This window comes from Corvus cornix, chromosome 8 (assembly GCF_000738735.6).
Source record: "Corvus cornix cornix isolate S_Up_H32 chromosome 8, ASM73873v5, whole genome shotgun sequence".
In the NCBI taxonomy this organism is placed as follows: domain Eukaryota; kingdom Metazoa; phylum Chordata; class Aves; order Passeriformes; family Corvidae; genus Corvus; species Corvus cornix.
The window spans coordinates 5,006,570-5,029,111 of record NC_046338.1 but is presented as its reverse complement, the minus strand read 5'-3'; the positions used below and the strand labels follow the sequence as shown (position 1 = coordinate 5,029,111).

The 22,542-nt window shown below is 42.7% G+C and overlaps 1 protein-coding gene across 3 annotated transcripts in view; it reads right to left on the bottom strand.

Annotated features, from left to right (window-relative positions):
• GLIS1 (GLIS family zinc finger 1) overlaps positions 1-22,313 on the bottom strand; it is a 181,834-nt gene extending 159,521 nt beyond the window's left edge. For 2 of the 3 annotated variants that reach the window (XM_039556167.1, XM_039556168.1), the window contains exons 1-2: positions 21,900-22,196; positions 21,296-21,676 (exon numbers count right to left, since the gene is read on the bottom strand). In XM_039556167.1, the coding sequence (XP_039412101.1) occupies positions 21,296-21,676; positions 21,900-22,122 (604 nt within the window). In that variant the 5' untranslated portion in view covers positions 22,123-22,196. Of the gene's footprint in view, positions 1-21,295; positions 21,677-21,899; positions 22,197-22,279 lie in introns of those variants that run through there. The other variant, XM_039556169.1, reaches the window with a different exon arrangement.
• Between the last annotated feature and the right edge of the window lie 229 nt (positions 22,314-22,542).

The following is a 22,542-nucleotide window of genomic DNA, read 5'->3' as shown; positions in this document are numbered from 1 at the left end:
ATTCCATTCCATGAAACTATTATTTCTCTTGTTCTCAGCTGGGGCTGAGAGTGGTATCACTGTCACCACGAAAACTCTATCTACAAAATGCTCTGTAAAAGCCTGAGTTATAATATCAGGATTTAATCAGCCCTCACTCCACCAGCTTAACGAGGAACAATTGTGTAAGTGGGAAAATGATTTATCTTGGGACTGTGAAACAGATAATTTTGGTTAAATTTTTCCAGATGGCTTCAAACCCTGAAAACTAGCCAAACCCTTTACCTACCTACTGAAAGAGCTTGGATGCCTTCCCTGGCTGATTCATAAAAAGAACATGTTATATATAATCTATATGGCATGACACCCCCATTCTTGGCCACCAGCACAGGGATATAATTAATCAGTATTAGCTGATAGGTGTTTTTCTTTCCATTTATATTAGAAATGCAGATTAAAAACAAACTTCTTACAGTCTTTGGATATGACATGCTCCCAGTGAGCTCTAATGGTGGGAAATGGGAATCTGCTGCCTCCCAGCAGCACCAGAGCTGTCTCTACAAAGCAACACCACAGCCAATAGGTCATCCTCGCTTCCAAAGCACTGGGCAGGGAGATCCTGATGTACGATTTGCCCATTACAGGCATCTCCTAAAGGCCTCCTGCCTGGCCTGTTTAGCTTCCTTCAGCAATGCCCCAGCACCACCAGTCTGCATCCTCCACAGCAAGAAGATGCAGAAACACAAGCTAGCAGTAAGTAAAAAAAAAAAGGCAAAGAAAAAGCAACAAATCAAAGAGGAACAACCACTGGCAAATCACAGCAGGACAGAGCAGAGGAAGGAGACAAGCTGGGAGAATTCAGCAAGAACCTTTTCAGTACGAAGCATGTTGAGGGGGAAGTTTTAATTTCAGGGCTTCCTCCCTGGCGGCCTGGTACCAACACTTTGACTCCAAGGACAATTCCTTTATGAGACAGAAAATCATTAATAGCCCGACTAATTTTCCTAGTGAAGTAATTATCTATTGGAGCTGAAGGAATTCAGTTTTCCTTCAACTTAACACAGATTTAGAAAAATTGAAGTCAAGAGGTGGATTTCTGGATCCAATCCTATCACTAGCACAACAGCATGAAACACTGAATGGATTTTGCTGAGACAAGTGAAGCTTAGCAAACGAGACATAGTTTGAACATCAAGGCAAGGGATGTGAAAGACAGCTGAGCATGAGGACAGAAGGGACACAGCATCCTTTGTGGTGTGTAAGAACAGACTTTGCAAAGAACTACCAAAAATTGTGTGGTAAGCATTGATCCTGGTGGGAAAAGAATCAAAGAAACATACAATGTCTTGGGGCAGTAGGGACCTGAAGTTCACAAGTTCCACCCCCTGCCATGGGCAGGGACACCTTCCACTGTCCCAGGCTGCTCCAAGCCCTGCCCAACCTGGCCTTGAACACTCCAAGGGATGGGGCAGCCACAGCTTCTCTGGGCAACCTATGCCAGGGCCTCACCACCCTTACAGGAAAGGATTTCACCTGAGCTCTGTCATCTCTTGAGTGATGGCCATCATCCCCAGCCATTTTCACTGGTGATTGAAAGTGCTATTTTTCCAGGAGAACCTGAACCCAGCTTTGAGGACAGAGCTGTGATGCCCCTCACAGAGCTTAGGGGTACCATTACCAGCATAAGACAAAACACGATAAATAGTCTTCTACCTGCATTTCACATTCAGTATCCATTTTGGCGCTTGAAGATTCCATCTTTCTAAAAGTCATCAAATTTTTCATCTTTTGTAGGACTGAGGCTAAGCTGTTTTTTTCCAAAATCACACGGTTTTTCCCCCCTTTCTCTTTCTTTTATTTGCACAAACACTCTGTGTCTTTGATCTATATCAATTCTCAACAAAATCATTCCCCTTCTTTTCAGCCTCAATACACTTCTTTTTTTTAAAGTCTCTGATCTATTATTCAGTCCATCTTTGAAGCTTTTTAAATTCTGCTAAATCCTTTAGGAGGCAAAATACTAACCTAACAACATAATATTACTTCCAGGGCTATTTTCTATTCTCTTCCTTTTATTCTCTAACATCTGTTGTTTTGGCTTACACCATATGGATAGGGAAGGAGGGCTGAAATCTCTACAGGGAAACATCAGCATTTTGAAGATTATCACTTCCTAATGGGAGAGAATGCTTATTCTAAAATCTCAGGTAGGTAGGGATGTTTTAGTGAGCAAGCTGGGGAAAACAAAAAGGAAAAAAAAAAAGAATTACCACCACTGGATTTGTGGAGAGCAGAAGAGTACTTTAGCTAACAGCTTTTCAAACACAACTCACTCTAATAAGATGAGATGCAAGGTCATGCTTTAACTCAATTAAATTAAGTCACACAACACTTCATAAAAGCATCTCCATTCACAGAAAACTGTATTTCTTACACAGTTTTCTCATTTTGCAAGTATTTTTAGTTTCTACCCTGACAAGTCCAAAAAAAAGCAAACCATAAATGTGCATATAATTTGCATTCCTTCCCTCTGAAAGATATTGAAGCAATTTATTCATTTAAATACTTGAATCCTATCACTTTAACACATTTTACCATATCTCATCCAGCAAAGATACTGCTTTCAGATGAGGACTAAAGAGCTATTAATTTGGCACAAGCCTTTCAGTTATGATGAAGAGGTTACAAGCAGGACGTAAATACTGCACCATAGAATGAAATTACTTTGCTGTAATAAAAACTTACAGAACTTAAACTTTTCTTGTATTTGCAGTGAACATTACTTCTACAAATCTAAGCTGATAGGAGCTTTAAGAGCCCGAAGCTATCTTCTCATGCAGTTTTTCTGCTCCAGACAAAATGCAGCTTTGAGGATTCAGGTTAGCACAAATTCAGCCACAGGTTAAAACTCAGCAGTGAAAATGCTGCACCAAGCCAGAATATGTCCTCAGATACATCTGCGTAGCTGAAATCAGGAAACATTCCACATTTGCACCTGTGTAACTGAAAGCACAGTATCTGCTTTCTCTTTAGTCTTAATATTCAGTTAAGCCACGGAAACAAATGCAATCTGTTCCTACTTGTTACATTTACCGAAATCCTCCGATTGCTCTCCACAGGAAATTCTTTGAGGATACTCTTATGCTGACATGCAAAATACTACTCAGAGTGATTCCCTACTAACCTGTTACTCAGAACTCTGCAAAGCCCCAGGTATCAAGGTGGGGACAAGCGGCTCCATCTGACTGTTGCTGATTTACCCCATTTGCACCCATCTGAGAGGAATTTAGAGCATGTTTACAGAGCAGTTTTTAGCAGTGGCACACGCTGCTTACACAGATCTGCTGACTGGGAATCCTGAAGAATACTGAACACACATAGGGCGAACATTACAAGCATTAGGCCACAAAGGGTCACAAGTTCTTATGCAGAACTGAATAAATTCACTTGAAAGACGAGAAATATAAGGTGGCCAGTGGCTTACAAAGGGAGAAAACCAAAAAACTCAAACTTTCCAAAGAGCCAAAGCTTATTAATCCTTTTCTATTCAGCTTCTTAAGTTTTATAACCACATATCTCGCCTATAAATACTCAGTCTAACACCAATGTGTCTTGTTCCGTGTAAACTCCCCAATCAATGCTGCCTCCTTTTCTATTAATCCACCCTTTAAAATACGTTCTTTTATCAGGTTTTAATGTCTAACATGATTTAATCAAGAACACATGCCTCATAAATATCATCTGTCATGTTCCATTAGTTTCATGTGGAAAAGTACAAGTCAATAAACAAAGGTTGTGCCATAAATCTGCCTTGAACACATTATACCTCAAATAAGAAAATAAAAACATGTGTGTCCTTTGACCTGGATATTCTTAAAATGGAACTTCAGGTATTGTCTTATGCCTTTAAAAATGTCTAAAGCATTCACAATTAATTGCGTACCTAAGCAATTTCAATTTACATAATGTTGATCTGGAGACGATGATTAAATAAGCACTATGCCTTTAAGGCACCTGTTAAATAACATCACTGCCTCTGGGTTAAAACTGATATCCCGCACTGCACAATGAAAACCAGGTCCCTCCACCATGCAACTGTGCAATAAAACCCCCTCATAACTCAGAGCAGCCATTGGCTTCAGTTATTAATAGAGAGAGTGGAAGAAAGGAGAAAAAAAAGGAGGGAAGAGAAAATAAAAAAAGCAGCACCTTCTCCTGTGGACTGCATGGAAATGCGGCTGCTGTAAGCACCAGCAAGTCCAAAGGATTCCTGGGAGCTCTCCTCAGCCCCTCCACTCCAGCACTGGTGGGCACCAGCTTGTCACCAGTCCTCCGATTGTCCAAGCACACAAAGAACATGAAGTACAAAGTTTTGGTACTTACAGCAATGATCAAACTTGATGCTTGGGTCATCTGGGAATTTTTATTTAAGGAAATTCCCAGCCTTTCCAGGGTTGCAGGCCATGGTCAGTGCTTTCAATCTCTCCTGCTCTTTACGGCACACAGCAGTTTGTGGCTTTTGGTGTTTTCCAGTTTGATCTCAGCTTGTTACAGGCTTTGTGGGTGGCATGGGACAGATGCTCCCTGCACTGAGCACTGATCGCCTGCAATAGCCACAAACTAGATGTGATCCTCCACGTGGTCCTTTCCAGTCTCTTGCTCCTAGCAACCAGTGGGGTTTGCATTGGACACCCTCCCCCCCGGCCTCCTGCCCTACAGCAGCACAAAACAAGGGCAAGAGAGACTTCACTGGGGTCCCTTATCCATGCCCCAGCACCTTCCCATGAAGCTCCCATTGTGTCCTTGGTGACTTCCTAGGTGACTCACTCAAATTTAGCTCTACCAGAAGCAATCTTCTTTTCCTGAGGTCCCACTGACTTCTGTAGGAACTGGAACATGGTGGACAGTTCTGATTCCTGTCTAAAACCAGGGAAACTGGATTGACAGCAGTTCTACAGGCCTTGGGATAGGAAATCAAATGTTTTCCTCTGATGCATTGTGAAATCTGAGAAACAAGTTCACAACTCAAGAGTTCAATTTTGAAGCTTTAAAAAGAAAATAAAGAACGTCTAGGTTTTTTCCCTTAATGACTATGATCACATGCACACTTACTTCCTGCCAGTCCCATTTACCTCTCTGTGCGGACAGGCCTACACTCATGTCCAAAGCAGTTGTGAATCTGTGAATGCAAGGAAGAGGCTGACAATGGGGGTTCCAGGAATTTCCTTGCTCTCACATCACTGAGTTGGCTGTACTACCAAAACTATGGGCCCATATTGAAACTCCCAGCTGCACAGCACCACAAGAGTAAGACAGCACCCCAAGGAGGGATCACCATCACAGCAACCTGGTGCAGCCCTTCACAAGTCAGGGTTTAAAGAACCAGCCCAAATGGCTGGGCAGTGACTCAGCCCTCGGCAGCGTTTCACAGGGCACTGTGGGAGTACACAAAGTATTTTAAGTGAGAGGACGCTTCGTGTTCTCAGTGCCAGACACAGAACCAGTGTATGGTAAGCAGTTCCCAAGTGCTTACTCTCAGGCTACATCTAACCTGGCTGAACACCAAGGCCCTTTGCTGGCAAAGGAACAAGTCTCTTCCAAAAACCTACTCTAATTACAGCTGCTCTCAGGGCCCTTATAAACATCAAGTCCCACTTCCCAGCTCTTGTGTTTCCTTTTCCTTCAGTAACAGGATTTTTAAAAGAAAGACAGTTTTCTGGGTCAGGAGACTCTTAAGAGTCTACACATTAGAACAGTTTGATAGGAAAGTCATAATACTTGTAATTCCCTGAGATCTTTTATCTTGCACATCTCAGACGGTCTCCAATGGTATCACCTGGCAAGGAGCCAAAGGAGCTCTGCTACTAAACCTGCATGATAAGATCAGTGCTGAGCAGAGGAAATGCCAACAAAAATCTCCCACTTTTCACTGGATTTTCACTCAAACACATGAGTATGTCACTCTAGTTCCTCACTCAACAAAGTCTCAGTGCCTGAAGGTTGGCCTCATCCTCCCTCAGCAACAATTAATAAAAGTGCAGTGTATTTTCTCTGACTCACTCTCCCACCCCACTGCTTGTCTACTAGGCCTCAACCCCTTGGTGGAACAATAGATTACCACATGGCACAGCTTTCTAGGCAGCTGTCTGCATCACGTGCTGGAACTCACGACAGGAAGAATTCAAAATTAAAACTATTACACCACTCACAAAAGATGCCTTAAAAGGAGATCCACAGAAAGAAAGAACTGTGTAATATTCAATGCCAGAAGACGAAGAACCAGATCCAGAGAACTGTTTAGGCACTGAATTTCCACAGATGTCAATGGGAGTTAGGTGCCTGAATACCTCTCAGCATCATGCCTTTAGTAAAGCAGACTTTCAGGCCTGATTTCCCAGTAGTTTTACAATTCCTACAAATTCTTCTTCACTGCCTTTGAGGGGCAAGTCCTTCAGAGGAGTGTCTAGGACAGTCATCACACATTTGTCTTGCCTGAAAGCAACCATCCAGTTCTCAAAGAAAACAGGTTTGACCTGATAAATGCATGAAAACACAAAACAAAACACCTTTTACGACACTGTTCAGGTGTCACTGCTGGGCTTCCTAGGAGCCATTTAACCATGAATCTCTGAAGCAGGATCCTGTCTCTACTTATAGCTTATAGAGTGGCAAGGAGGCATCTGACAGGTTTTGCATTGTAGAATACCTGAGAGACATTAGCTGCTCCTTAAAACTAATAGATTGTTTTAAGTTAACATAGACACCATTGAATTTCACTGGTTCTTAAAACAACATCAAACAAAAAACCCAAACAAATCCAAAAAAGCTGTCCACATTAACAAAGAAATTGACAGGGTTCTGCAACCGAAAATCTATAAAGAAACTGAACTTAGAACCAAAGGGCGATCACGTGCCTCATTCAGAAATATAAATCAAAGATACCACCCAAAGGAAAGGGGAAGGAAAAAAAGGCCCTTGTGATGACAGTTCAGACTGAAATTAATTTGCCCACTTGCAGAAATTCAGAAAGTGTTTGCTCTTGATTTTTCATCTCCATCACATGGCAGCTGCTTTCTCGCAGGGCACACACTCGCACTGTTGTGGGCTGTTGGAGCAAGACAGCCAACACTGGGAATAGACACGTCCCACAGTGGCACAGCAAGGAACAGGCACAGCGGCCACTCCACGGGGTGTGCGGAGCCATAGGTACACAGACAGACACACTTGTGTCTGGCCCAGGGACTGACAGAGGGGAAGGTGTCACAAATATAAATCTCAGGCCAGGGAGCCAAAGAACTCAACTGAATTTTAGTCACATGGGTATCTCTCAGTTTCCCTTGGCTGCCTCGATCAACTGTAGCCCAAAGTTGTAAAACCTGCCCACAGCTGCTCTGCTCACCCCCAACCTGATGTTTCACACTGTGACTTTATGCAGGCTTGTTTGGATCTAACAAGGTCCTTATTTTTCTACAATGCAGGAAATAAGGAAACCAGCCATCAATTATTAGAAGCGCAGCAGATCTGAGCCGCGTGGCTGTAAAACAGATTTTTCTTTAATGAAATTGAGCTGGCATTTGCCAGAAATAACAAGTGCCCAAGACCAAAATGTAAATCAAAACTAAAGGAGAGTTTTCAAAACTTTGAATCATTGGTAGCAACAGACAAGCTCAGAAGGAGGTTGGTATGATTTTGGAATGTCTTAAAAATGTGTGACTAATATGACTTCTAAAGACATTATTTGTGAGTTAGTATTTCAGTCTCCCCACAGAAAGAAAACATCATGACCAGAGAGGGCCAAAATGTTTGCTGTAATAACTGTGTTAGTATGTCACTATTGCTGGGCTAGGAAGGAGGCTGAGCCTTTGGTTTCATTTCAGAAAACAAAGAAAGGGAAGACATTAATGCTGAAAACCATCAGTGCCTCCCTCATAAGAGACTATCACAAGAGTTATCCTTTCCCCCGTGTCCAGGTTTTAAACCAGCACTTGGTTTTAGTTGGTCTCAGCCCAGGCCCTGGGAGACAGCAGGTTCCATCACCCATCTCTGAACAGACTTGTCTAGTCCAGGAGTGGTGCTGTTTGCTGAAGGGAGAGACATAACAAGAGGAAAGAAAGGGCGGGTTTGGAGGAAACATTAGTTGCTAGTGATTCCCTTGCCAAAACTCTGTCCAGACTGTGTGACTATGGTGTGGCAATGCTCCTCCTTCCCTGTCTGTCCCTACTCTTTGTCATGAAACCCAGAATGAGGGCATAAATTTGGCCTCATCTGGATGTCAGGTTCACGGACTGCACATGAAGGAACAGCAGCACCAGGTCTGGAGGAAGGAGATGGCCTGGAATCCAGTCTTTTACAGATTGCAAGCGGAAGCCCTTGGGATGGTCAAGCTTGTCTATCTAGTGATTCTGCCACTGAATGCAATTGTCTGTGGTTCAAATTAATCATTTCTTCCATAGGAACATTCAAACCTGGCTCAGTCACTCCAAATACCAGATGGTTTATCACATCCTTTACTAAACTGAGCCAGGTTTAATTATCCTTGCAGTCGAAAACATCAGTGTTCTTTCTTGTTTTATCATTCTCAGTTTCAGCCATGAGATACCATCCTACACTTATCTGCTCTCAAAAGAACCCTCAAGTATCACTTATTTTCTCCTCCACTGCATCTCTGGAACAGACCAGATTCCCTGTAATCTTCCATTAGTCCACGGGTACCACACATGGGTCAGTATCTTCCAGTTCTTCTCCAAACCCTTTGATTTTTCAAAGCCATTTAAGAAAGCCTGAGCATTAATCTATCTCCCTGCAACCAGAGTGATAATTTACAGAAGGATACCATCACTTCTCTAAGCTTTTTAATAATATCACCTCATACCCTATTAGAAATTTATTTTCTCATACCAATTGGATCCCAATTCCATCTCATACCAACTGGTGACATCCCAATCCTTTTCAGTGTTGCTGCTTTCCAGGACATCCAGCCTCCCACCCACAGAAACATTTTATATTCCTCCATGCCAAGGTACTGCCTCATATGTATGACACAAGAAAATACCTATTGTCCAGTTTCTGATGAATGCTCAAGAAATCCATGTCGAATGCCAGTCACTTCCTGATTTTTATTAAATAAAAATATTCCCTTTAACTGAAGGAACAAATTTTGCTGGTAGTGGCTTTCTATATTCTGTCAGGATTTCAGCAGAAGCTATTCAATAACACTGCGAACAAAACTCAAAACTTTCAAAGCTGTATACAAAACACTGTCACTGTAGAAAATATTTCTATCTGGTGTGCATTTCAATTTCTGTAGATAAGTCAGTTTCTATTCCTTGCAAAAAGCAACAATATTGTTTCCTATACCACTATTTTTCTGCCATCAGCAATGAATGTGACAATTCAAAATGCATCCCGGAAGTTAAGTCTTATCTACCAACACATTTACCTCTGCCAGCCTCACTCTTTGGCTTGTTATAAAACAAGAACTAGTTGGATGGACTCCTAAAGAGAAGAACAGCTTCTTTCAGCTACTCTTTTAATGCCAATTTCTGTCACAATCCATCCCCAGGTATAAACAGCCTAAACTCCACCTGCACTGTAAGGATGCAGATACGACCAACAACTAAAGGCCAATAGTGCTGCAGGCCTTCAGTTAATTTTTGTATTTGGAAAACAGGATGCACTGAAAATGAATAATAATTCAATGTGAGCCTAATTCAGTATCAATAAGGCTATTTCCTTCTACAGAACAATGGCTGGCATTTTCTATCCCCAACAGGCAATCATTTTTTAGCAATGGCATGTCCCCAGAATGCCACAGAACATTTCACAACTGCTTTGCACATAAAATCAATCATTTTCCATGCCCAGTTGTCCCACCACTGGCTCTCCCAACTGCTGCTCTTTGAGCCCTTCACTCAGTCTGGTTTTTATTGTATGCCTTCTCAGTGTTTTCTTCACAAACAAATGAGTGGCCAGGAACACCAACATTAGACAAGGAGGGATTTGAACTTTGTTCAGCAAGTCAAAGAGGATAGAAGCCTGGACTATTACAGTTTGAGAGTCCTCTTCTAACTCTCTAGTGCCTAAGCGGTTGAGTGTGGGAATTAAAAATGTCACAGGAAGGACAGCTGGGCCCAAAGAATTACATTCCACAGTAGGATTTCCACCCAGCCTGTCTTCAAAAACTCCAGTGATAAACAACTCACAGCCTCCTTGGGCACCGTATGTCAAAAGCTTAGTATAGTCCTAGAAAGTGTCTTTCCTAGTGTCAAGCCCACATAATCCCTGTGGAAGAACAAACCAATCTAGAAGAGACAGAAGGTCCTGAAGATCAGGTGCATTTCACAAAGTAATTAGTCACCAACAGGGAAAACCTACAGCTACACTCAGCTTCAAAAAGGACGCAACAGGAGATTTCCTTTTGTACCAGCAGAACAAGACCAATGCCTCTGACAGATGTGTGGGCACCATACACACAAATTGTAACTCTAATCTACAAATCACTCAATTCCATGTTTAGAAGTTCCTTCCCATATATAACACATTCTGAATCAGGGTTGCTTGTCAAACTAGCAAATGCTGCAGTCAGCAGCCTTCACACTGGAACCTGTATCCAATCTCCCAGATTGTTTTCTCTAGTGGTAGTTAGTGTCATAATTCATTTTTATCTAAATTCTAGCTGGCTATGAGGCTATTTTTCACCAAGTTTTCTCTCAAGTCTCTTCTTATCTAGGCTCCAAAACTACCTCCCTGTCTCTTCAGCGTGACTGCTTGCTGCCAAAACATCTCCCCCATGCATAAAACTTCTTTATCGCCTCTAATGTTTACTGTTCTTAATTTTCAAGTCTTCCAGCATCTTCTCCAGCAGCTAATAAAATTCTATTGTTGGCATTAACACTAGGCCTTTGCAAGGAAAGTTCCCCAAGCAGGTTAGTCTCATTTTGAGAAACTTGACCTGGGTACCACTGAGGCTGCAAGTCTCTGCAACACACCAGTGTGTTTTCACTCTAACTGGTCAAATAAGCTGAACTTGTAGCCAATGCTGTTATACATTTAGGCTCAAAACACTACTGATGATTGATCACCCCAGTGGTCTGCTCTCACCTTCTAGGTTTTGGTCCCTTTATATTAGCTTTCTATGACTAATCTTGCAGAACATATCCACTTGTAAAAATATCTGTGGAACTGGCAAATGTAAAAGCAACAGGTATAAAAGTGCATTTTGACAAAGCAGTTTGAGTAGTCATGCCAGCAATCTCTGCCTAATAGTTTCTGACAGGATGCAGTAAGAGAAAGGAGATCTCATATGAATAATGATTCCAATAAAAGCCAGCCAAATCACCCTGACAGATTTTGAGTTATTTACACACTCAGCAGACCAAAAGCTATTTACACCAGTCGCCATGCTTCCACTCATTTAGCCCACAATTCAAATAAGTTACAACCCTTTATACACATATTTAAAAATAAACTAACAGCACAGTGGCACAGTAAGGAGGCCAAGAGAGTAGAAAGAAAAGGTCATTAAGACTCAAGAGCAGGGAAAGAACAAGTGGGCTCTAGGGGTAGATATCCCCTTAAATTTCCTGTATATCCATCCAAATCAGAGAGATGCTGAAATGCATGGGGATCTCTGTTCTGAAAAGGGAACCATCCACACATTGTCTGTAGCTTATCCCCACAAAGTCAGCAAACCTCGAACAGCTCAAGAACTTAAAAGAAAAGGAATAAAAGCCAATTTGTGGCGAGTTGGCAGGAGGAAAAATAAGAAGCAAACTGTTCAGATTAAAAACGCGAGATGTCTTTTTCTTTTGCCAAGTGAACTGAGTCCATACTTAGAAGACAAATTTTTATACATTAGCCCTCCAGAGCTCATCTGCCTCTTTCTTTTTTATCCACTCTTGGATTTAAAATGGCAACACTTCAGATCTGCACCAGAGTTAGGGACAATGGGATCAGGCCAGTTCAGTTTCAGTTGAACATAAACCAGCTCTGATAACTTCAAGGAAACTGAACACTACAACAATCAGATATCCAGAAAGGAGGAATTTAGTGTTGCTTTTTCTCGTTCAAGTCCTGGAGACAGTCTCAGTTGCGTGCAAAATCTGTTCTGCCAGAGAGATGAGGATCTTGGGAACCTTGTCGTAGCCACCTGCACCTGAAGCCCAGGGACACACAGTCCTTTGAGTGATTTCTGCCTCAAGAACAACAAGCCCTAAGAGATTTTGCCATCTGCTGGGAGGCAAGAGCAACCCAGAAAACTGGGGAGGGGGGGAGAAATTTTCCTCCCAACAGCTACTTACTCTTGGCTATTTCCAATATTTCCAACACAGCTCCCTTAACGTAGCCTCTTTTCCCTCACCTCAGCAAATCAAGCACTAAAATAAATGGGAGATTTTGTTCCTCTGCAACAATTCTGCAACTGGCAGCATAATGCAGATGCCAAGCAGCAAGAAGCCCTACTAAAATGTTCTCTTAGAAACCTTACTCTCCCAAAGATAACAAAGATGTAATTTGCACTCTTCACCACTCGCACTCATGGAGACTCACCAACAAGGGCAAACACCACAACCTTCGTGTAGCCTGGAGAGAAGCTCAGTCCATGCACACACTGTGCAGAGGGGCTGCATCCACACTCAAGCAAGTGCCACCCTGGGCTGACACGGACACAAGCTGCAATGCTATGCCCTGCACCACCACCAGATCAGACCTCAAACATTGAGCACAGCCGGATCATCCCAATGCTGCACCTGAACTAATAAACTCTGTCTCTCAGCATAGAAAAATCAACCTGGCCCTGATGGTTTGCTCAAACAATTGCCCTGTTTCTGTTTCCAAAACTGGCTTGTCCTTCTCTACACCATACTCTGCTATGCTCTCACTGTAGAAATATCATGACTGGTACAAAGATTTGCCCCTAAATGATACAAGTAGTGCAGTCTACAACAGAGTTCAAGCACCCTTGTTCTGTCCATCCAAAATATTTATATACTCGGCCATGTTGGCTGCTGCCACAATCCTTCACCACTTTTGCCTGTTTCACATACAATGGCTGATCACTCCAGCTTTACACCCATGCACGGCCTCAAACAGAAGAAAAATTGAAGGTGAACGTGCTGTGCTAACTGACCTTGGCATCCCAGCACTGGGCTAAAAGTGCTTGCACACTTTTCTCTCCAGGAGAGAATTTAACGCTTGGATCTTCTGTGTCTCAAAGGAGCATGGAGTGAATTTTCAAAACATTCAACAACCGGCCTCCTCCTGAAGTCAACCCCCTGCAAGTTCAGCAGGAGCAGCAGGGCAAATCAAGAGTCATGGAACTTCATGCTAAACCTTTTCTGGGATTTTCCCAGAAAATAGCAGGTAATAAACCAGAAATTTCCTCTTTTATCTGTTCTCACTTTAACTCTCTCTTCTCTGTCCAGCACAGATGGGGCTTTGGAGGTAGGCAGGACTTAGATAAGAAACAGTAAGTGCTGATTTAGAGGAAAGTGAGTCCTTCTGAATACAAACTGCTCCTTTCCATGAGCACCCTTCCTGTCCTATTCAGTCTTCTCTCTCCAGCCACTACAGAGATGTTCCATCGAAGAGCACAATTTGCAGTCATTGTGACTGATCACTCCCTCTCAGTGAAGGATTCAGGTTAAATCAAAGCCAGCTGCCGTAGAGAGGGGCAGGCAGCTAAAAGAAGTTAAACAAAATAATAATAAAAAATGTCATCTAGAACCTACATAGATAGGAAATCTACTCTTGTGTTTCAAATAAATAATTCTAAGGTATTTAAGCCTCACACACAGAAAACAATTTTGTAATTTTTTTTTTAAAGTCATCCTCTTGCATTGTTGTTCTGCCCTAATAACTCTGAAATGTGCTACTCATCTCTCCCAGTTAAATATCCTGTTTCACAAGCCCACTCCTAGATATCTGAAACTGCACAGCATTTCTATCTAGCTTTAGGCATCTAGCATTCCAAAGAATTAATATTTAAACTTATTATAAAGGAATGGGGATTGCATTAAGCATGTAGTATTTAGGAAAACATTCATACCAATAAACTGCTGTGTTGCTTGTCTGAAGCACATTTATCATTCTTTAAACTCAAAAGAAAGATTATGCTCCAAAACTGACACATGCATCTATTTTCCTTTTAATACAGCCAAGACTTAGATAGGATTAGAGAGTGGAAGCTATCAAATTTCAATTTTAACAATACACTTAAAATTATATTATCTTTCTTTGCCTAGGGGACTGTTGACTTCAGTATTTAAGCGACTTAACCATAGCAAATTGTGAAAAAGCAGTGAATCACAGCACTTATTTTTAATAATCCTAGACCCCCTACCCCTTCTTGGGAAGCGCCTCATGTTAACATTTTTATACATACTACTGCTCTTATATCTCTTGATTATAGATAAATGCATAAAGAAACTCTAACCTGCTACAAGACATCACTAATTGGTATTTTTCCTCTTATATTAGCCTTTGATTTACACCTCACATACGTTCTCCCAAGCCAGCACGTGTAATTTATTTACAGCACTGGAAGGCAGGCGAAATACATCATCTACTGTTATACAACCTTCTACAAGGTATTAAAATACCAGGCCCCTGGAGACACACTTCATATAGTTCAGCAAGTTCCAAAATAAACCAAACCACCAACCCCCTAAGCACTTAAAACAACAATGGACATCTGTATTAAAAAGTTAGTTTTACTGTATTTGATGATGTCGCCTTAGTGTCATTTTTCCCTCTGGCTAACATGCAAACAACATGTAAGAATGTATTTGCTTTCTCCTCATTGTAAAACAACTAACAACTCTAGAGCTCTCACAAAGCCCTCTTATCACACACGTAAATGCCAGAAGTAAGTGTAGTTTATGATGTTTTGCATTCGTTTAACCCTTAGAATTAATGGGATGCCATAGGCTCAATCGCAGTGCTCCTTGCCAATCCATTCGATAGAATAATCCCATATACATTCATATGTAATGATGGAAAAGTCAGACATAATTATTAGAGTTAAAGCAGAACAGTTCCTTTAAATAAAAAGATCTTAAGCACTTTCAGTTGATTGAGATCAACCTTGTAATGGTCAAAACCTTAAAATAACCTAAAATACAGAATTTTGATCTATTTCCTACTGCAGCTCTGGCAATGTCTCATCTGTTTTACAAGCAGTCCTCTGTCTACAAATAATCATTAACAATCATTTCATATAGTCAAGCTAATGACTGTAATAAAAAAAAATAACTCTTTGTTCCAGGTAACCAGTGAAGCAGAGATTCTCAGAACAGAAAGTTCAGGCTCCAATCGAGATTTCACATACAGGGTGCCAGAAATGTAATAGGAGGGGAAGGAAAAAGGGGAACTCTTTGCCTCTATTCTTCAAAGCCTGTGCAGAAAGGTAGTGCCGCGGTAGTCTGCGCTGATGGTTATCTGAATGGAGGGACCGGTCCTTGCTTTTCTTTACACGCCCCATTTACAAGCAATAAAACGGCCGGAGTGGTTTTAACTGGTCGTTCTATGTCACTGTAACGCTCCCTGCTCCCGGCAGAAGATAACAGCTGCGCCATATTCCCAAACACATACTTTTGCTATTGTTTGCACATTTGTAGGGCAAGATTACGCTGTACCACAGTCAGTGAGCACTGCCCTTGCTTTGGAACCCTGTATTCCGAGTTACAGCAGTGTGCTGGGAAACAACGTTGGGTGGCTGAGGGGAAAAAAAGAGCAAACAAACGCCAGTCTATTAAAAGCCGTTTCAGGCACTGTGAAATGATTACTAGATTGCATGCCTGGTTCAAGCTTGTTGACATACAATGATAGAAATCTGGAGTGCAAAATGGAGTGGTTTACATCTATTTTCCCTCTCCAATTACCCTGCCATCAACATCTTCAACAGTTCTAAAATCACTAAACAGCAGAATTTCTAGAATAATGGTAATTATGGTACTTAGCATGGAAATTATATTCACAGTACTACAGATTTCTCCTCATAGTCCATACGTTATTCCACTTCCTGGCTTACAGATGGATTTAACAGAAACTTGTTATTTGTTCTACAAGCTTTTCCCTGTACACAGGAAAAATAACTTCTGTAATATTAGGACTGAAATACTGACCCAGCTAAAGGTAGTGGCAAGACTCCTACTGATATTAATAATTTAGGGTGAAATTTTGTCCTTCTTATTCAACAAAAAAAACAAACCACTTTATTTCAATGAAGCGGTACAGTCTCCTAGAAGACACTCACTTGAAATTTAGCAGTTTCACTAATAAAAAGAATCTTGAAGCACTCCCAGAGTACAATCTCAAAAATACTAAGAATCCTCAGCATGCACTTAACAGTTTATGTGTATACAGGGTTGAACTCTAAGATACAAATAATGTATTCAGTTACATCTAAATGATCATTTAGAATGCTCTATGTCCAAAATTTTGTAGTTGATGAGACTGCTCACAGAACAGTAATGTACATACTTAACCACTTGCAAGATGTAGAGGTTTTTTTCTTACTATAAAAGAAGAAAGGATATTTTTTTCTTCTCATTCCACTTAGCCCAGTAGATAATAACCTCCACTACTGTAACATTTTAAAGACAGAACAAGTAATTTCTTATTTTTAACTTCTACTCCTTCAAACAGAACTCAAATCAAATCAAAAATTTTCTTCCAATGATTAGACTTATTTCCTTTAATCTTGCATTATCTGTTATTCCATGTAATTCTACACAATATTAAAATAGATACAACATTTATTCTCTTCAGCTTTTCCAATAGCTGTAGTTTTTTCATGAAGCAGAAAGAGGTTTTTGCTTTTACTTTACAAGTACTGAATGCCTTTATATGACTGGTTGATCATTAGATCTCCTGGCTTGTATTTACTAAATACTCTCTACTACAATGGATTTAATTATTAGATACAATTAAACCTCTTTTAAATTAAATCCGTGGAAGTCCCATCTTCAATTCAGTGACTGATTTTGCAATACAAATCATTAGAAGAACTTCCTTCAGCAGCAAGTAACTGAAAGTTATTTGCCTATTCAAGACATGCAAGCATTATAGCCAGCTTAAGGGAGGAGAGGACAGTCACAATTTATTCCAAATGAATTTATGAACACATTCTCCAATTTGCAGTTTCTTCTCCTTTCTCCCCTTACAAAATAAAATTAGGCAAAAAAAAAAAAAAAGACCATGAAATAAAAATACAGTTCTGTAACTGCACACTTTGTTCAAATAAGCCTTTAAACTCCTTTTTGCAGCAGAGAGCTCAACTGCAGCAAGCAAGGGAACTAGAGTGAAAATAAGAAATAATTATTTCTACGGCTCTGCATAAAACTCAAAGTTTAGAGATCACCACACCAGTGAACCTGTCCCTGTCTCCTTATCAGCTCATATCATATTTATCAGCCCTAGGCAGTCACACTTGCTCCAGTGGGATAATTCAGGTGAACACAGATAAGATGTAAGGAAGAAAATGGCAGGATCAGGTCCAAGATGAGTCAATTCACCTAATAAGTCATATAACCAAAGAATATGCTTTTGCTCAAGATCACAACAGTATCAGCTGTTACTTTCACAAGGACAGTCCTGATAACCAAGGAAATAGTCACAGGGGGATTAAATGGCAAGATTTACCCCTCCTTCTCAACAGTAGAAGGAAATTAATACATTTCAATACATCGGTTGTATGTCTGCTGAAAGCAGCTACAGTTAACAACAAACAAAAAAAAAAAAATCCAACCCGTTTTCTCCTTGTCTGAACAAAACATACTCTCAACAAGGAAACATCCAACTAGTGCAACTTGACCAGCTTATTGTTTTGCCCACTGTAAGTTAATATCTGAAGTGGTTGCTGCAAAGGTCCAGGCCATTTGGATGATTTCCCAGTGGCACAGCTAACAGGATAAATCTCGTCATTTCTACTGAGTCATGAATTAGGTACACTGAACAAAACTGGAAAAGAATGAAAAGGAGAAATGTTTCCTGGTAACAGCCATACTCAAAGTCATTTAGAAACTGAGATATTTGGCATCTTTATCGATTACTCTTTTGTCACCACTAAAGCCTTCCCAAAAGCTTCTTCCCTGTAGACAATAAGTATTTTGCCCTGTGTTACTTTCAAAACTGTAATAGCGTGGCATGAAATTCAACGACATGGAACCAAACCCACAGAATCCCAGGAAAACACTGTAAAATGGACTTCATACTTATAGCACAGTTATCCTATGCCAAATGCCTCTAAAAAGCAGCGTCTGTAGGCAAATATTCTGCCCTGTGACACATGGGGAGATTAATGACCAAGAAAAGTGTGGTGCCTATCACAGCCAGCCACAGCAGAAGGGGTTGGCTGGGTGAAAACTGGACATTTATTTTAAACAGCTCCCAAACAGAACAAAACATGAAGCACATTTCCAAAATACCTGTATTTTTGGCAAACAACCAACAGCTCCATCCTGCAAAGTTTAGACCCAAATGATCTGATTCCCAGAAATAATGCTCACCACCACCCCTCAAGTTTCTGTTTGGCTGTTCATAAAGTCCAAAAGACTTGCTCAGGCACAGAAGCATTTTGCAGGGTCACAACTTAAAACACTGTGAAGCAGCAGAGTAACACCACAGACACATTACAACAGCAGGATACTTCTTCCCCATTGTGATTACTTCAAAGCTGCCCTTTTTATTAGTAGAGCAGTGTATCATTGTGATTCATTCTTTTCTTGAAAAAAAAAATTAAAAAGTAGGGCTTGTTTAGGAAGAAAAACCTTACAGGCAACTATAAAAATTGGTTTTGCTCTTGTTAGAGAGCGTCTTTTACGCTCCCTACTTGCAGCTTTCAACTGTGGATAAACCAAAACCAGGAGGCACATTCTGTAATCTAACCCAGACTGCAGAGGGAATTACTGGGTACATGGCACTCTGGGGCTGGAGAATAGGAGATGCACGGCACGATGGTCTGAAATTAAGCTGTCATCAGTTTCCTCCCCAAAACCTTTCACTGGGTAAATCTGAATGTTTCCCTCATTCCCATTTCTTAGCTTTATCTTGGTATATCACATCCACATGCAGCTATCCCAGTCCTTTATCTTCAAGAGAGAACCAGGGTTGGTGGGAGATGGTTTGCACTGCTCCTTGAAAGAGCAGCAGCTCTCCTGTCTGCAGCACAGCCCACTTTAGATACACTCTTTTTGTGAGTCAGAGAACAGTGAGCACTCTAAAATGCCCCAGTGGACATTAAAGCACTTGCTGACACTGTCCAAGTCAGAAGGAGCAGCACATCCTGCACATTTTAAATCAGACTCAAAATTTTACTTTAACTTTTACTTTCCCTAACTCCTCCTGAAAATGTCTTCTCAGAGAGAGGGGAAAAAAAAAAAAAAAAGGCAAAACCAAACAAAAAACCCAACAAACAAACAACAGAAATTCACCCAAAAAACTCAGTGTTGACATCTTTAGAAAAATCCAGCATTATCCATAAAATCATCCTGCTCAGTTAAATGAACCCTATCTTGCCCATGATACCTCCTACTTACTCCCATGACTCAAGTCACCCATACACTGAAGCAACCACAAGTAACACCCTAGACAGAAAACACATTAAACAAAAACAGCAACCAAACTTAAAACACCTTTTTTTTTTTCCCCCCAGTGGTGAAAATGGGAAATTGATCTGTCAGGAAAGATGAATTAGCAACCTTCTCCCATGGCCACCTACATCTACTATAAAAGACCAAAGTGAACACAAAATTACGCTTTTTCTCTTTCCCTCTCTACACTCCTCCCCTCTGCAATAGCAAGAGGGATATGCATGAATAGAGGGCTAAACAGCTCAAAGGAAAAAAGAAAAAAAAAGTGTTTCAAAAGTCTGCCTCACAGGGAAATGTACGGGCAGGATTTTATGCTGGCATGAACCGTGTCAAGTGGCACCAACCTCACCCGTGGCACCAACAAGGGACTCAAACACCCCCAGAGTCCCTTTCACAGGCAGCAGCGCAGCAGTACTAGAGCTTGTAGCTCTCCCTTCATACTCTGTGAATCCTCCTTCTCCCCCCTCCAAACATGAGTCTGCGTAACAGACCTTCATTTCATTCCTGCCAAACATTAACAACCTTTTTTTTTTTTTTAAATCAAGAGAGAAGAATTGCAGCATTAACAAACAGAAAAATAAAAAAGGTAATTTATAACCTGCTGCTCTGCTCTGTCTGTATTCAGTGGTGATGAACAAACACATCCTAGAGTCTGCAGGACAGACCTAGCACAGACTGAGGTGTTCATTAACATAACTTCATGGCAATGAAAGGTGCCATCACCCTAGGTAACAAGCTCACAAAAGAAAATGTCACTAGTCCAAGGGCACACAGCCTACTTTTAGTTTTCAGAAGAATGGGCAGAACTGGAAAAAATCCCACTGAGAACAGTCTTACACCGACAAGATAATTGCATGTACATGTATAAAATAGAGAATGAGAATGGACTGATAAGAGAAAAAAGACAATTACCTTTCTAAAATTAAAGAAAACATTGTCTTACTGTAATAACTTTAGGTGAACATATGTCTCTGCAAGTGACTTAGTAGCATAAAGGAATGCTTCAATTCCCTCTGAGCGCATTCAGTGATACCTTAGAGGGATTATTTTAAAACTGAATTTCAGCCCAGTTAACAAGTTCTAGTTTAAAAGCTTAATTAATAGATTTTTAGTAAGCAATTTCTGACCTTACTTCAGTGCCACTTCTTTAACAATGGACAGCTGAAAATCAGGCATTTGTTAACTAGCAGAATGTGACCTTCCGGGCACCAGGAGTTCCCAAGTCTGAGGATTCACCGCCTGAATCCAGCATTTGTAACACCTCCTTGAAATACAAACTATAAAAACCAAGCAACCATGGTGAAACTGCTGAGTAAGAACCAGGCATTTATTGTCAGCCAGGCATGCTCACAAACACCCCACACGCACTCCGTGGCGCAGGACAGACCAGCCCAGTCTTCAGCACCAACCCCAAAACAACCACCTCGGAGACGCGACCGCATGAGCAGCACCCGCTCAGCACAACTAATGAAGATGCTGGTCTCAAGATTTTTAAAATACTGTTAAGACACACTCAGCTTCACACCGGCAAAGCACAGTCTGGTTTATCCTGTGCCTCCAAGGTGCACAGGAAAAAAGTTTTAAAGCTTGAAGTCAAATAAACAAGTTAGAAAACACAACGAAGACCAAAAGGAAGGGGAGGGAAAAAAGGCTTGTTACGTTTTTATTTGTTTGGTGAATAGGTTTTTGGTGGTGATCGTGTTCAGTTCATGCATTTTTAAACTCACCCTTCACGCTTTGATGTTTCTGCTGCTGGAAATAATCTTTCGAGCCTCTAGCGCATCGCAGCTCCTGCGCCCTCGGCAGAATCGGAATCCTCTCGAATATGCTGGGTCTTTTGGGGATGAAATCTAGCAGAGGTGCTGACATTTCAGGGGGGCTCTGCTGAGGCTCCGTGTGGTCACTGCCGTTGCTGACAGATACTTTAAAGGACATCTGAGGATTCAAATGAGATTTACCAGCGCCGGGACGAGTCACCCGCGGCAGATCCTTCTGAGGCGCTCCTTGGCATTTGTCGGTCACCTCGACGCGGGCGCTGCCTTTCTGACCCGCAGCGAGCTCACAGTGCATGTCCGCTTGCGGCTGCTGCCAGGGCCCTCGCCGCTCTCCTGCACCGAGCGGCACACGGGCTGTCAGCGCGGGCGGCCGCCCCGGACCCGCTGCCTCAGCCCCCGCCTCAGCCCTCAGCTGCTCCCGCCTCAGCCCCGCGCCGCCAACGGCCGGTAACGGCCGCGCGTGAGGCGGTGCAGCCCGCAAACCTCAAGCCCGCAGCCCTCAGCCCGCTGCTCTCAGCCCTCACCCCGCAGCACCCGCCCGCTGTCTCACACACACCGGCCGGACGGAGGATGACCCGGGGCGCTCGGACCCCCGGCGGTGGCTCGTCCGTGAGGGACGGGGCGGCCGGTGCCGCGCGTCGGCTTCGCTCCCTCTCTAGGCAACACCGCCAGGCTGCTCGTAGCCGTTCCCGGGAAGGCGAGCGCGGCCGGGAGGGGCGGGGAGAGGGCCCGGCACACAGGCGGGTTGTTTGGAGGCCGGTGCCTTTCAGCTGAGGCATCCGAATAGCGGCCGCCCCGGCAACCACGGACGCGGTGGCAGAGTGGGTTCGCCACCGCCGGGTTCACCGCGGCCCCCGAGTCACCGGTCCTAGAGGGAGGGAGGGAGGGGGGAGAGCCCGGCCGGGCGCGGTGACAGCCGCGCCCCCGCGCTCCTACCTGGGAGGGGCCGCCCGGGGGGACGCGCTGCCCGCCGGCTCCCGCCGCCGCGCCGGGCGCACGGGCTCAGCCCCGCTCCCCCGCCACAGGGCCGGCTGCCAGAGCGCAGGCGGCCCGGACCATTACCCTGGCGCAGCGGCGGGGCCAGTCGGGGCGGGCAGGGGGAGGGCTGTGCCGCCGGGGCCGCCCCTCGGGGTTTGACAGCGGGGTCCGCCCGCGGGCCTGGTGCGGCCGCCCCTCAGGGAGCACGGCAGGGCGATCGA